Source organism: Rattus rattus, chromosome 2 (genome assembly GCF_011064425.1).
Source record: "Rattus rattus isolate New Zealand chromosome 2, Rrattus_CSIRO_v1, whole genome shotgun sequence".
NCBI lineage: Eukaryota > Metazoa > Chordata > Mammalia > Rodentia > Muridae > Rattus > Rattus rattus.
In genome coordinates this window covers 23,381,828-23,397,232 of record NC_046155.1, presented here as the reverse complement: position 1 = coordinate 23,397,232, position 15,405 = coordinate 23,381,828, and the positions used below count along the sequence as shown (strand labels likewise).

Sequence of the window (15,405 nt, the reverse complement as noted above, 5' to 3'; positions counted from 1 at the left end):
ATCCCTTCCTAAGGTCATAATGGAGAAGACAGAGTAGGAAAGTAATGGCACCAAGTAAGGGAGAGGAGGGCATCACAGCGAGTAGGAGCTGCTGAGAGGCCAGAGGGGGTTACTGCTGGGTGTCTGCTAGCCAGTTCTGCATCATTGCAGTCCAGTGCTCAGTGACTGGCAAGCACGGAAGCATGCTCCTGTACTTCCCCTCCCCACTCTAAAGATCATGGCCGCCTCCTATTACAAACATCAGGTCAGCAAGAGAATGGCAAGACAAATGTAGACTCCAATCCCAGTTGACATGGAGACCTTAAGAACTGAAGACTCAGGGATCCAGGAGTGTGCTTTCTGTGCTGCATGGCCCGCTGCATGGATGTGCTATGGGGTAAAAGGGATGCACTGCAATGACAACAGATAGGGTGCAGACAGAGAACGAAGCTTGACCAGACACTTGCAGGCCCCTCACTGCAGTACATTTTCCTCCGAAGTATAGTCAGGACCCTTTCTGCACTGTGAGTATATACCCTGCTATCAGACGAGGTTGGCCAACAAAATTCTTTGTAGCCATCTAAATCGGAATGGGAGTAAAGACCAGAGCAATATATCTATGTTTTATGATGGGATTTGGGAGGAAATGGAATTCTAGATTTTATCATTTCCCTTAAAGAGGATAAATTCTAGTCTCTGTGGATGGTTTTTAAAAGGACCAGGAGACAAATGTGTAATGTAGGGTCCCAACCCTGAAAACTGTTAGATTCAATGCAAAAACATCTGATATAAAGTCAGACCCAGAGCTCTTGTTTTGTGTTGACATTCCATCAGTAAATTAAATGCTTAAAGTACTCAGATCCATCTTTAACTGCGATGTTCTAAGATCGAATCTTGCAGAACCATGATTTTATTTTATTTCCTCTTATTGAAAACAGATTGTTTTTCTTACACGATATATCCTGATTATAGTTTCCCCTCCTTCTACTCCTCCCAGTTCTTCCCCACCTCTTCTCCGATGTGGATCCACTCCCTATCTGTTCTCGTTAGAGAACAAACAGATTTCTAAGAGATAATAATTATAATATAATTAATATAATATAATATAAACTAACACATTGGAATTGAACAAAATAAACAAACAGGAGGAAAAGAGCTCAAGACCCACTCACTGTCAAGAATCCCATAAATAAAAAAAGTTAAACCAGATGCCACAATACATGAATACAATGCAAAGAACCTGGTCCAGACCCATGCCAGCCCTGTGCCTGCTGCCTCGGTCTGAGTTCATGGGAGCTTTGCTCATGCTGATTTAGAGGGCCTTGGTTTTCTTGGTATTCTTCATCCCTTTTGGCTCTTACACTCTTTCTGCCTCCTCTTCTGTGAGGTGCAGGGTGAAGTGAAGTGGGATAGGGTGTTCCCTGAGCCCTGAGGCGAGGGATTTCCAACACTCAAAGGAAGGAAGGAAAGAATGAACAGGGTAGTGTACCTGTTCTCTATCACAAACCTGGCAAGGGTCTGGTGTGGAAATGCAGGTTTCTGTTGTGCGAATGTGTATCAGGGACTGCCTTTGTCTTCTTCTAAAAATAATAGGTCCTGAGGGTCATATGCCCACCCTCTAGCCCCCACTTTCCAGTGGCAGGAAGATCTAAAGATGATGCAGATTTTTTAAACGAATGAATTGTGAGGCATGATTGCCACCCAAAGAGCAATGGAAAAACTTGGCTGTGCCTGTGTTCTATCCCAGGATGCCCTCTACCTCAGAACTGAACCCGTGTGAGCAAAGAGCACTGGGAAAATCTGGAAGCAGATCGATCTTTGTTACTTGTCAAAGCTAAAAGTTGACTCAGTGCGAGTTATTATGAGTATTTTCAAAGAGAAAACAAAAGGCAAACAGATGAGTCTTTTAGGGTCTTTTAAAAAGAAAACATTGGTCAGCAAAAGACATGTTTAAAAACACATGGTCCATCTGTGGTTTGTGGGACATGAAAACCAAATATAGACTCTACAAACAGCATGCTGCTGGGATTTAGCAGAGTTTCCTAAGATATAGCCGGGTCTAAGAATGCTTAAATCTCACACTTTTTTTCAGATACACCTCTATGTAGTTTGTCCTTAGACATCAGTGAAAAATTACATTATTTATGCCAAGTTTCTTAATTTTGAAATTAGTGTTCTGTGCTTTGTACTTCTCTTGTTTTAAAATTCAAACACTCACTTACGGCCAATCACTACAATGAGAACAATGACGTTAGACATTCCATCCAACTCTGGTGTCCACAGCCTCCTGTTGAAGGACTATAGAGGTCCTCCAAGTAGATCATAGTGGTTTTGAGAATGGTTCCACCAGTTCTGTAGTGGCCACACCCAACTACAGCTGTGCAAATGATTTCAAAGGATTTTAACATCACCAATAGAAACGTTCAGTTTAACCTGGGTTCTGAGGTGAGATCCATTAGTGACAACAAGAAATAACTGAGTTCACTTGATGGAAATGACTTACATGGCTTTGCTGGCAGAGGTTGGAACGTTTTGATCTGAAGTTCATTTATGGAGGTTGTCTCTCACATCCTAAATATGGGGCTAAATGGAGTTTGGGGTTGGTAAAGTCACTGTTGGTTTGCCCCACCACTCAACAACTCGGCCTGCAGTGTCTATCAAGCATGTCATGGAAACTTCTTTAGACATCACTGAGAAACCATGCAGTTGGGCCAGTCTAGCTTTTTCATACAGACAATACCTACTGATGGTTCAGCAAAGGCCTTGTTTTATTATAGTCCACAACTCTTACGAAACCTGACCTCCTTCCCTTCATGAAAGATATTCATTTGTGCAGGCTTCCGTTAATGCTTAACACCTCTAAAGTGAAAGCTGGTACTTTCTGTTTTAAAACAGCCTGATGTAGTTTTGACAAAATGAATTCAGGATAAAACTGTTTCTCTATACACCCCCACCCTCAACTCCTAACCCCACCCCAGTGCTCTAACCAAGAAATTATCAAGACTATCCTGGCCCTTTGCCTAACACAACTGCGATTATATTTCCACACAAACCCGTTCTTCACCCTCCTCTTCAAAATCAGTCACGTGCCCTGCTTGCCCAGTTTCCTCCTAAGTTCCTCTGCTTGCTGCTAGTATCTTGTTCCTAGAAAGTAGAACATTAGTTTTGGTGTGTGTGTGTGTGTGTGTGTGTGTGTGTGTGTGTGTGTGTGTGTGTGTGTGTGTGTGTGTGTGTATGTGTGTGTGTGTGTGTGTGTGTGTGTGTGTGTGTGTGTGTGTGTGTTGAAAGCAAGAAAAAGATGAAAACAGAGGCAATTCTATTGCCCTCTGACTGTTACAGTTTTGGGACACAAGTACTTGGAACAGCCAAGCCCTGAAAATTGGAGAGCAGGCTCGTAGTGGATAAATAGTTTGCCTTCAGGAGCCATAAAAATGCCAGGAAGGTGTGTTTGCCACCCATAATCCCAGCACTGCAGAGGCAGAGACTGAGGAATCCCTGGGGCAAACTATAGAATGAGAACAAGGATCATCGAGCTCTAGGTTCAGCAAGAGACCCTGTCACCCAACAATAGTTCCAGCCTTCATGTACACACATGTACAGACATATACAGACATGCATGCATACCATATATACATATACATGTAGCAAAAAGGAATCTAAAAGTAAGCAGACCTAAAAATCTAGGTTATGATCATTGGTTTGAATATTCATCACTTGTCTTGCCTTGTTCCTTTATCTTTCATTTTCAGGGTTTTTCGGTGTAGCCTTGGCTATTCTGGAACTCACTCTGTAGACCAGGCTGGCCTCAAACTAACAGATCCACCTGGATCCCAAGTGCTGGAATTAAAGGTGTGCTAGTACCAGTGTCTGGACACATTTTGAATGTCTGGATTTGGGACGATGCCAGCATCTAGTGGGCACACAATTGTAAGAATGCAGAGGCATCTGGCTTTAAAATATCAATAGCACTAAGAAACACCCTTTTGTGCATAAAAGAACCTGTGTGATTTTTTTTTCTTAGCACAATGTAGACTAAGGTGAATAGCGTTATCTATTGTTATTCAACTATACTATTTGCAAGATTACGTGGTTCTCCATTTACTACGTATTCATTTTCAAAGCTAGTCTTCAATGGTGAATATTTCCCATCAAAACAAAAATTCTCAAGCATTATTGGTACCCAAGAGCCGAAACCTTCAGGCACTTCAACACACTCATTTAATGACTATAACTAGTCCTAACTTCTGAGCTATCCTGTACAACCCAGAACATCTATGTAAGAGATACCATCCAACTTCATGTCTAAGGATCTCTGTTCTGCCTCATCTTTCTCATTCTTCAGTACAGTTGAATGGACAATGGACAAGGTTTATTTCCACTTTCCAGATGATGTGCTGTCTTTGAAATAGTACTGAAACTGATATAAACATGGCGACCTTAAGTCTATATGTAAAAGATTAGCACCCTTGTGCACTCAGATTATGACTGATCCTTTGTCACAGTCCCATTTCAACCCATATGGAAAGGGTTTTTAGTGGATATTCATTGTACAAAATAATGGATTGATATATTTTATTCGTATATAAAATGTGCTTTGCTTCTAACCCCCATTATCCTCTCTCCTCATTCCTCCTGGCTCCCTCTCCTCTTTCCAAGCAAGTCTCCTTTTATTTTCATGGCTCACAGATGTGTCTTTTTATATAAAATTTGTTTACAAGAGGAAATGTGTGGTGTTTACCTTTCTGAGTCTGACCTATTTCACTTAACAAGATGGTCTCCCGTTTCGTGGATTTTCCAGAAAATGTCACAATTATATTCTTCTGTATAGCTAAATAAAGCTCCATTGTGTATATATTCTTTATCCATTGTGATTTGGGCACCTAGGCTGAATTTGGTTATTGTAAATAACACTGTAAGAAACATGGGTGCACCGATACCCATGGAGAGAGTTCTTTGAGCAGGCAGAAGGTTATCTTTTCTTTTATTCTGGACAAAGTCAACACTGGGACTCCTCCTGTCACCGACTACCTGAAAACCACTTCTCCATGCCAAATAGCCTTCAGGAACCATAGAGCCTACTGTTACCAAGGCTTAGATCGAGAATGCCAACTGCTAGACTGAACCAGATGATTTTGTTATGTTTCTTTTATTTTTCTGGAATGCTGACAGAGAAGTGTCAAACAAATCCGGGGTTTGAGGACTTAGCTTGACTCTAGTGAGTAGAGGATGGCTTGGAGGAAATCTTTGGTCAGACAGAAGGACATGTGAGCCGACTAGAATTTGTGAAAAACGTTGAAGTAAAGACAGCTTGGTGCTGTGCAAAATTCCTTTAACATTGTTCTCAACATACTTGGCATGGCAAAAAAAGGAGCCACGTATGTTATTTGATATGGCAAGAAAAAAAAAGAAAGAAAGAGCCAAGTCCATCAAGTCTATTCATGTTACTTTTTGCAATGAGGAGATGTATAGCTGTTGGTTCAACTTGGTTAGGCACTTGGCTGTGTGTGTGTGTGTGTGTGTGTGTGTGTGTGTGTGTGTGTGTGTGTCTACAGCATTAACTACTCTGGCATGTCACTGATGAGACTGAATAACTTTATTTTGAATAGACCTTGTGCCTATGGGCTGCCATAGCCATCACACTAGTCTAGAGTAAATATTAACTCATTATTCTATTCTTGTCTATATCTCCTGCTGGGAATTGAACCCAGACACCTGCACATGCTAGGCAAGCCCTCTGCCATTGAGCTACATCTTAAACACATCATTCAACATTTTAGATATAGACACCCTGATTCCTTTTTTTTTCAACTATAACTAATGACAAATTATGAAACATAGTAGGAAACTATGAACTAGCCATAATTTTGTGATTCTAACATAATTATATAGTTGGCAAATTTTCTAGGCTTTGTGTATTATTTTAGGTGAATTGGGGTTTGCTTTTTCTCTTTTAATTGGCTTTTTAAACTTAGCATTGCATATCTGTATCTGGAGTGGTGAGTGATTTTTCACAACACTCAGATTTAATGGCCGCCTATTTCCAGGCTGTTATATTCTAGTTTATTTCTTTCTCTTTGAAAATTTAGGCTATCTCTTCTGTTGCATGCCCGCGTGCTTCTTTGGTTTAATGTCATTATAAAATAGTGCCATAGTAAACATATAAAAGCACACTAATATTTCTCAACTTTAGAATGCATTGCCATGCAAAATGCTTGAGTTTTCTACAGGGAAAGATTTAGAAGGTGGATCCTTTTACTACTTCATATTCATTGTGCAAAAGTACCCCTCCAGTGTACTTGTGAAAAACAGACATTAAAGCTGACAAAGGGAAAGAAAGCCAGTTTTTTTCTCTGTGTAGCACAATTAATTTGATAAATCATTGGATATATCAAAGCATTCCTTCTCATATAACAATAAAAATGCTAATAGAATGTGATATTGGTCAGAACTGATGACAGAAATCTTTGCTTTCCAAATGCAGAATAAGTTGCAAGGCATGAACCTAGAAAGCAAAATATCTTACATATTATTTATATAACCTCTACAATCTCTAAAGATAAAAGATTAGCAAAAGCTTTAAAAAAAGAACCATAAAAGCTATCCTATTTTTTCTCCCCTGTAGTTCCTCAGAGATAAACATTTATATCTCCCAGCTATTCCATTTATAAGAGGATATGAACACAAAGCCAGAAAACATTCACTCATCAGGCAATTAGCGCTTCCTCTGAGGAGACTGGCTTAGGGCATCTTATAGTTTGCATAGTGATCAACGACCTCATGATCCAAGATTTCTCTCTTACAATAAATTCTGTACTCTAATAAATCTGATCATCATGAGCCAGAGGACCGTACTAGCAGCACACATAAATAAAATGCAGCCACAACATTTAGAATAGTAAAACCTAGAAAGTCAAGCATTCTCATTAATCATAAGTAAAGTTTTAGCTTCCGTTATGTCCTCCTTTGTCTTTGTCACATGAATGATCCTTTGTCTTTGTCACATGAATGACGATTTATAGCTGTGAGGCGGGACATGTGCCATACTAGTTCACACTAATTAAACATTAAGAAACATACGGATCTGTCCATTACAGTGAAAATCCAACACAAATATTTCAAGAGTCACTTTTTGGGCATCATGAATCTGAAACATAGTCTTTATACTGGCCTGATTATAAGAAATCAAAATCCCTCCCCCCACCCCATTAAATGTAATAACATATGATATGGATTGGTTTTTCCTTCATACACAACAATAAAAATACTGGGCCTGATAAAATAGCCATGTCAATGCTTTTATTTATGACAACAACCAGGGACATGCATGGGTCTTTGTCTTAGAAATAGGAGTCTCCGGTTGGGTGGTCAATGGAACTTTGTTCATAATGCAAATGAAGCGCATCACTAGACAGTTCTTTAAAAACAACCAATGACATTTGTACTAGAGATATTTGAAAGATGCTTGGAAAACAACAGCCACTTTGGAATTATCAAGGGAAGGTACTTGGAGTCTAACGGGCTTTTTCTCTGTCACCAAGCTAATCGTTTGTTTTCTTCAGACTACCTGCCGATCTTTTGAGGATCACTCCCAGTTTTTATATTCATACCCACGGTATATTATTTAAAAGTGCACTCTGCTCAAAAGAATGCAGTTCCAGCATTGTATCCCAACAGTAACTAATCTTTGCACCACTGTATGCTGTCCCTCACTTGGGCAAGGAGAGGGCCTTTCTAATTGCCTGTGCAGATCTGATTTGCTGACTAAATCCCAGGTTAAAAAGGTTTCCATTTTCAACTAACAAAATTCATAGCTTAATTTTTATGAATTACAGGTGGTTTTTATGAGCCTATGCAAAAGCTTTTGGGACTGTGGACTGGTAGCCCTGGATGACATTACCATTCAATTAGGAAACTGCCGGTCTCCAGGTAAGACTATTGTTCACTTTGGCTATGAGTCTCTCTAACCTGTGATAGAAACTTCCAGTTCTTCTGAGAACCTCATATATTTGACCTATGATATTCTATCCTTTACTTTTCTTGACAGTCATGCCTCTCCACGGACTTTTGTAGTAGAGTCTACAATTTGGAAATAAAGACTCCAGTGTTCCGTGTGGTTTCGCAGGTGTGACTTTCCCTCAGTGTAAGGAACATTAGCGACACCTCCCTGAATGGTGGGGAGCGTGGGGAGGATGCTCATAAACTGCCCCCAAATAGTACTTTAAAAATAAGTGCCTTTAGCCTAACTAACATTATAATTAGCACTGTCCTCTTAGAGAATGCACATTTTCAAATAATATTGATGGCATTGTTATTTCACAAATGCTTGTGCAATATATTGAGACATATACTATTAAATTTTTAATAAAGATGATATATTCTAAATTAATTGAGGGACAGTAAAACAAACCCTACAGCAGCAGCAGGGGACACCGCCTTATGCTGCTGCTTATGTCAGCCTAGCAATTATTTGTTGTTTTATTATTTTAGATCCTTGAGAGTCTAGACAACGTTGTTTTGATCATCTTTATCTCCCCAACTCTTCCCGGAACTATTCCCCTTCCCTATTCACTCAGCCCTGAGAGGTTTTTCCCTAAACCATTCAAGACCAATTCGTGCCACCCAAAATACTCTTGAATGTGTGTCCTTCCACTGAAACACGGTCAACTTTTGAGGAACTGTTAGACAATCTGATCCTTCCTTTTCAATTAGCTATATTAGCTGTCACTTGTGAGGGATAGGATTGGGTGCACACTGCCCCCACACCGTGCTGAGATTCAGTCTGGCTTGGCCTCACACAGATTTTGTGCATGCTGCTGTGAGTTTCTATGTGCAGCTGCCCTGCTGTGTCCAGATGTTCCCTTGCTGTCATCTACAGTCTCTGGCTATTACACTCCTCCACAGTGATCCTTGGTGGAGCAGTTCTTTCAAAGACCTCAACTCGGGCCTCCATACCTCAGATAAGATTTTCTGAATGAATCAGAATCAGAGTCGGAACTTATCAAGGAAAGGTGTTAACATAGATTTAAGTTCTGGTGTCAACACAAGGTAGCTAGAAAATGGACAGTAAATACCCAAGACAGGACTGTAGAGCCTCAAGAGAGAGTCTCAATGGTCATAGCCAGATTTTTTGGTGGTTTTTAAGGTTCATTGTTCAAAGGTTTTCTAAGACGTTTTCATTTTTGGTAAAGAGATCATAGGGTGGTTTCTGATGTGCACTGATAAACTTAAAGGCTGTTAAAAAGATAAAACCATAGGTCACAGGGCTGAGGGATTCCTAACTATATTAGTCACAAGTGAGTTGAGACATATTCTATCTGCAGACTAAGTTCATAATCTTGTCTGTGAGTTTTTCAAAACATAACATATTTGAATCTGGTAATAGAGTAAGATTAAACACTAAAATCATATTTGTTTTTATGTATATGAGTACATTTCAGACACACCAGAAGAGGGCATCAGATCCCATTACAGATGTTGTAAGCTGCCATGTGGTTGCTGGGAATTGAACTCAGGACTCAACCAGTGCTCTTAACCACTGAGCTATCTCTCCAGCCCAACAGGAAAGTCATATACAAGTAATAAGCAAGGCTCACTGCTACTTAGCATTATTGTTTTAAAATAGTTCAAAACTTGTCAAAATCCTCCACTCTTGGCTGGCTTGAGATTTTAACCAGACTCCAGAATGAGCTCCTCCAAGCCATTTCTTCATAATTTCCCTTTTATCTTTATCTTACTTCAGACTAAGTGCTGATGGTGGGATAGGAGCATGCTAGGCATGGTGGGTAACGGGTGAGCGAGTGGTACACCTCAGAGATCTTCCTAAGCATCTCCTTACAGCAGCCAAAGTGTAGCACCTGATGCTGGAGAATAGCTGAAAAAATTATTCAGTGGCTCAGTGGTTTACAGAGCTTACGCGGGCTCTGTATTTTCTCTCCCACAGAACTAAAAACAAATGAAGGAAGACATTTGTTTTCTGAGACTTTGGGAGGACAGTAACAAAATATCTGCACCCAAGGCACAGAACAGGAAATGGGGCCTCAGTAATTAACACTGTATACAAAATTAAATACAAGAAAAACAAAAAATAGATCATCAAAATTTTACAAAGAATGTGGATGTAGGGAGGCATAGCAAAGTTGAGACAAAGAAGAAAATCATCACTGAGTTGAGAGACAGCATTACTCTGGTGGTAAAGACTTCTGCTGTTCGTAAAGATACCATTCAAAGACAAGTATTGGCTGGAGGTGTACTGCTCGCTAGGATGTGCAAGGCCCTGGCTTAATCCTCAGTGTAAAACACAGTTGCATCTGGTAATGGAAAACGAGACTTTTATTAACAAAATAACAGTTCTTTGTACTTTTTTACTACTAATGATTGTATCATAATGTGTCCTAAATTCTTCACACGCATCATTTTATTTAATCCTCGTAATCCTATGAAGTGGGTGCCATTAATATCCACAAATACAAACGCGAACACTGAGGAACAGAACAATGACATCATCTGAGCTGCAGGGCTCTGCCAACAGCAGTCAGTTGATTTCACCCATCTCTGCTCCTCCTCCAGAGGAGTCACGGAGCTGATCTGAGCAGACCCTTCATTCACCCTGGGTTTTTGAAGAAAGCTCTTACATTATACGACTTTTTCATTTTTGTTTTTATTTTTATTTTCAAAGAGGCAGTGTATCTACAGTTCTCAGGGCTCTGTAATTCCACACAAACAAGTTCCCGAATTGGGGGAGTGTCATGCTCAAAGTAACCCAATATTTCAGATCTAGAGTTTGGATTCTGTGCCACCATGATAGGCCCCATGATGGAGCATAGACAAAGCTGGGTAGGCCACCTGTGGGGGTCTGCCTCTCCATAGGCTTGACAGATGGCCAGACACCTCTCAGACATGCAAAGTGGGCTGCTAGGAGCCTGGGAAAATACATATTCATTGACTGTCTCAGTAATTGCAGCACCTGCTGTTTCCTTACAGAGAGGCTTCCACCTCCACCTGGAGAGTGCACTTTCGATCAAGATGAATGTGCGTTTACACAGGAGAAAAGGAACCGGAGCAGCTGGCACAGGGGGAGGGGAGAAACACCCACCTCCTACACAGGACCCAAGGGAGATCACACTACTGGGGTAGGTGAGTTATGCCACATGGTGCTGTTTCCTAAGAACATAACTTCACATACTAGTGGGCATTTACTGCATTTTGAACGTTCAGATTTATGTCTTGTGTCTAGAATGACGTGCATGGCATTCTTCACACACAAGATTTTTTAGTAGGTTCATAGGAAAATTGTCTTTTGTAACACTGCTTAATGTGTATTACGAAGGCAAGCTAGAACTAGGTTTAGAGGAGCAATAGTAGAAAGCAGTGAAGAAAATCAAAATGGACGCTAACAGGCTTAGTGTGTAGCTGGGGAGATTGAGAGCATGCAGACAAGTTCAACTCCACTTTCTATAGATGAAACAAAGACAGAAAATTCATCTGTGCATCTCGAGTCACTGTTCTTGTGATGAAGCAAGGAGAGCAGATAGCTAGAGGTATAGGTGGCACATTCTCTCTCTCTCTCTCTCTCTCTCTCTCTCTCTCTCTCTCACACACACACACACACACACACACACACACACACACACACACATTGTTAAGGTCTTGTTCAGGCTGGCCCAGAAGTCAGGATCTTCTTGTCTTGGCCTCCTGAGATCTCAAGAATTTTGATATACGCCACCTTGCCTGGCTAAGGCATATGTGTTCAACACAGAATGTGTATGTTACAATAAGACAGACTCAATGTTGGTTTTCCTCCTGCTACTACTATATATCAGCAAGTGAAAACAGTGGGAAAGTCTGCCTCTGTTTGGTCTAACAATTAGATTGAAGCACAGCCTTTAGTTCAAGAAAGGAAATTTGTCCCTGAACTAAACTCACAGAAGTCATTTATACTAAGATTCAGGGTCCATATAGAGCAGCCAGTAGGATATGTTGGGTTAAATTGTGTTGTACCTTATGACTAACCTCAATACAAACATATGTCCAAGTACCATAGAGCAACATACAGTGTACATAACCTTTCTACTGAATTATCCAAGCATGGTAAACACAACCACAAATAATTTTATTTTTCTTATATCCTTGATCATATACCATGAATACTTTTATCCTCATTTCTGGGTCAATCCCTTAACTTCCAGTTTTGCTGAGTTATTAAAACAGTCATAATTCAGGCATGTTAAAGAGTCTAGTTCATGGTATCTTCTGCTCCTGAGATTCTTTCTTCTATCTTTTGTATTCTGTTGGTAATGCTTGTGTCTATGACTCCTGATCTAGGTTTTCTATCTCCAGGATTGTCTCCCTTTGTGATTTCTTTATTGTTTCTATTTCCATTTTTAGATCCTGGATGGTTTTGTTCAATTCTTTCACCTGTTTGGTTGATTTTTGTGTTCCTTCTTTAAGGGCTTCTACCTGTTTACCTATATTGTCCTGTATCTCTATATGGGTGTTATTTGTGACCTACTTAAAATCCTGTAACACCATCATGAGTTGTGTTTTAAATCAAATTCTTGCTTTTCTGATGTGTTGGGGTATCCAGGGCTCACTGTGGTGGGGGAACTGGTTTCTGATGATGCCAAGTGGCCTTGGTTTCTGTTGCTTAGGTTCTTGCCCTTGTCTCTTACCATCTGCTTATCTCTGGTGTTAGCTTGTTCTGCTGTCTCTGACAGTGGCTTGACCCTCCTGTAAGCCTGTGTGTCAGCACTATTGGGAGACCAGCTCTCTCCCAGGGGGATCTGCGTACAGATTGCTGTGGCACGGGATCAGCTCAGGGCACAGACAAGAACCAGAAGGATCCTGTCCCAGACTGCTCCTCAGTTCCTGTGTCCTAAGGGCTCCAGATGGGTTCCTCTTGGGCCAGGAATGTGAGCAGAAATGGTGGCCTCACCTGTGCTCTCAAGTGTGTCAGCACTTCTGGAAGACCAGCTCTCTCCCAGTGGGATCTGGGTACAAACAGCTATGGCCAAGAGTCTAGTCCAAATCAAAACCTCCATTTGTCATTCCTTCAAAAAGCTTCCAATGTCCTCGGCTGAGACTTGACTTGTTTCAGGAGGATAAAGGGGAGGCCTGCCTAGTCTTACATCTTTATTTCAACACCTTGCCAGCCTTCCCTGTTTGGCATCTTCTAGTTCAGGGTAGGTAGAGGAAGACTTAAAAGAACTTTTAAATATTTGGTGCTATTTTAAATTCTCTCTTGGCTATTGACTATTCCCTCATCGTGTCAGATGTCAAATGCCGGCCAATTGGAACTTCCGCAGCACAGCCTTTCTAGCAGTGCCCACTCTACCTAAGCCCTTCAGAACCAGCCCTTTGTACTTGCTGCCTCCCTGTTAAGGTACACACCTTTGTACAACCACCCAGATTTTTCTGAAAGTTTCTACTTTCTTTGAAGAGCATTTTATTTCATGTACTTTCCCAGATTGTCACTGGCCTCAGAAACTAATGTGCTGTCACATAAAATGTGCCACCTGGCCCTGCAGCTGCCCTTTCTCCCATGCTGTATTGGCAGATGCAGGAAAAGTAGTTCCTCACGGCACAGTGCTATTGAAAAGATTCAACACTGGCCAAAGGTAAACCAGATGTCCACTTTCAGTATTGGCTAATGATTCTAACAATACTACACCCTGAGGCTCCCGCTGAAAACAGATGAGGAAGTTACACTGATAACTATCTGTCATATATGGAAACACTTGGGTAGCATACAACAGAAACAGAACTCAAACCAGCTTCAGTGGATAGAGGGCTCCTTCTGAATTTGGATACTGGAAAAGATCCGTTCAGGCATATCCTGATGCAAGGGATTAAAGGATATAGTCATGAGACTCTTCGCTCTTTCTCCACTGCTTTTTCCGGACTGGTTTCGGTCTCAGAATGCATAGTCCACCGTGGTAAGCAGAGGTAGCCTCATGGACTTTCAACACTGATTTCTGTGGAAAGAGATAATATGATGAAAATCTCCAATCTGAGCCCTTTTTTGAGAAAGGGTTTTACAATGGAGTCCTGACTGGCCTGAAATGTGGTATGTAGACAAGGCTTAAATTCACAGAAATTCATCTGTCTGTGTCTGCCTCCCGGGTGCTGGAATTAAAGACCTGTGAAACAATGCCCAGCAACAATGAGCCTTATTGGCTCTGAATAGCAATGTCATGAGGGCAGAGTATAAGACTGTTGAATTCCCACAGTTCCTAATATTGTGACTTATATATGATAGACATGCAAAAATCATTGTGGGATAAGTGAACAAATGCATAAATGAATGAGTGAGTGAGTAAAGGAACAAACAAAAATATTTACTAGAACATGTAAGAATAGTCATTATTTAGCAAGACCTTCAATAATTGTCATGGTAGTATACACTTATAATCAAGAGGCTGAGGCAGGAGCCCGGGTCATATAATAAAATCTGGGCCACTCTGGGCTGTATAACAAGTCCTGTCCCAAAACAAAAACAAACAACCACTAAAACCCTCCCCAGAAAAAAAAATGGGATTGTGGAGAGATAGAATTTTTGCTATCAGGGATGCAGTAGAGAAGAGCAGATCAGTTTAACTCATCTGTTATAAAAATGGTTTCCTGGGAGAAGGTTGATAGTTTTTATTCCTTTTATGCAGACATAAAGATTTCATTTAGAGGTATAAAAAGATGCCATCAAGCATTAGCATGAGATGACTACGGCAGAGGAATGGGGGAGAGAATTCTGGATAATAAAGATGGTGGAATGGCTTAGTCATGAAAGACAGGGCAGGACCAGTAATAGTGGAGGCGCCCCTCCTGAGAAAGAACAAAGAAAAGCAATGAGGCCAGGGGTAGAAGAGACTCCGGCATGGGCTTTGGAGTTGAGATAACCCAACAAAGTCACTCACTGAGGATGGCCCTAGGGAAGCTTCCTACATTCTCGGTTTCCGGTTTGACAACTACCTACTCAGTTACCTGGGTACAGGGAGTGGTCCCAGATCAAGGTATCAGCATGACTGCTTTCCTCTGGCTTCTCCGGCTTGCAAATGGCTACCTTCTGCCATGTCCACATATGGCCCTCCCTCTGCGCCAACACATCCCTGAGGTCTCTTTTTTTATCCACCCTAACAGTCCTCTTTTAATTTGGTTTCATCTTGAAAAGCCCAGTCTCTAAATATAGCCACACTGTTGAGGTTAGAGCTCCATCACGTGTGTTTTGGAGAGCTGCAGCTTAACCCATAGCAGACTCCCTCCCAGGAGTCAGTGTCACGGGATGGATATCAAAAGAGAAGGAAAATTTCTTTCATGTTAAATGGGTGACAGCCCCGGCCTGCTCCTGCTCCTGGTGGCTTTGTGCTACACTCTAGGCTTGCCTGACTTATAGAGCATGCTCTATACATCACATAGAACATGCTCCTCCACACACAT

General features: G+C 41.1%; 1 protein-coding gene across 1 annotated transcript in view; it reads left to right on the top strand.

Annotated features, from left to right (window-relative positions):
- Mamdc2 (MAM domain containing 2) overlaps positions 1–15,405 on the top strand; it is a 151,784-nt gene that overhangs the window by 113,077 nt on the left and 23,302 nt on the right. The window contains exons 10-11 of the mRNA XM_032891724.1: positions 7,812–7,905; positions 10,960–11,112. Of these exons, the coding sequence (XP_032747615.1) occupies positions 7,812–7,905; positions 10,960–11,112 (247 nt within the window). The remainder of the gene's footprint in view (positions 1–7,811; positions 7,906–10,959; positions 11,113–15,405) is intronic.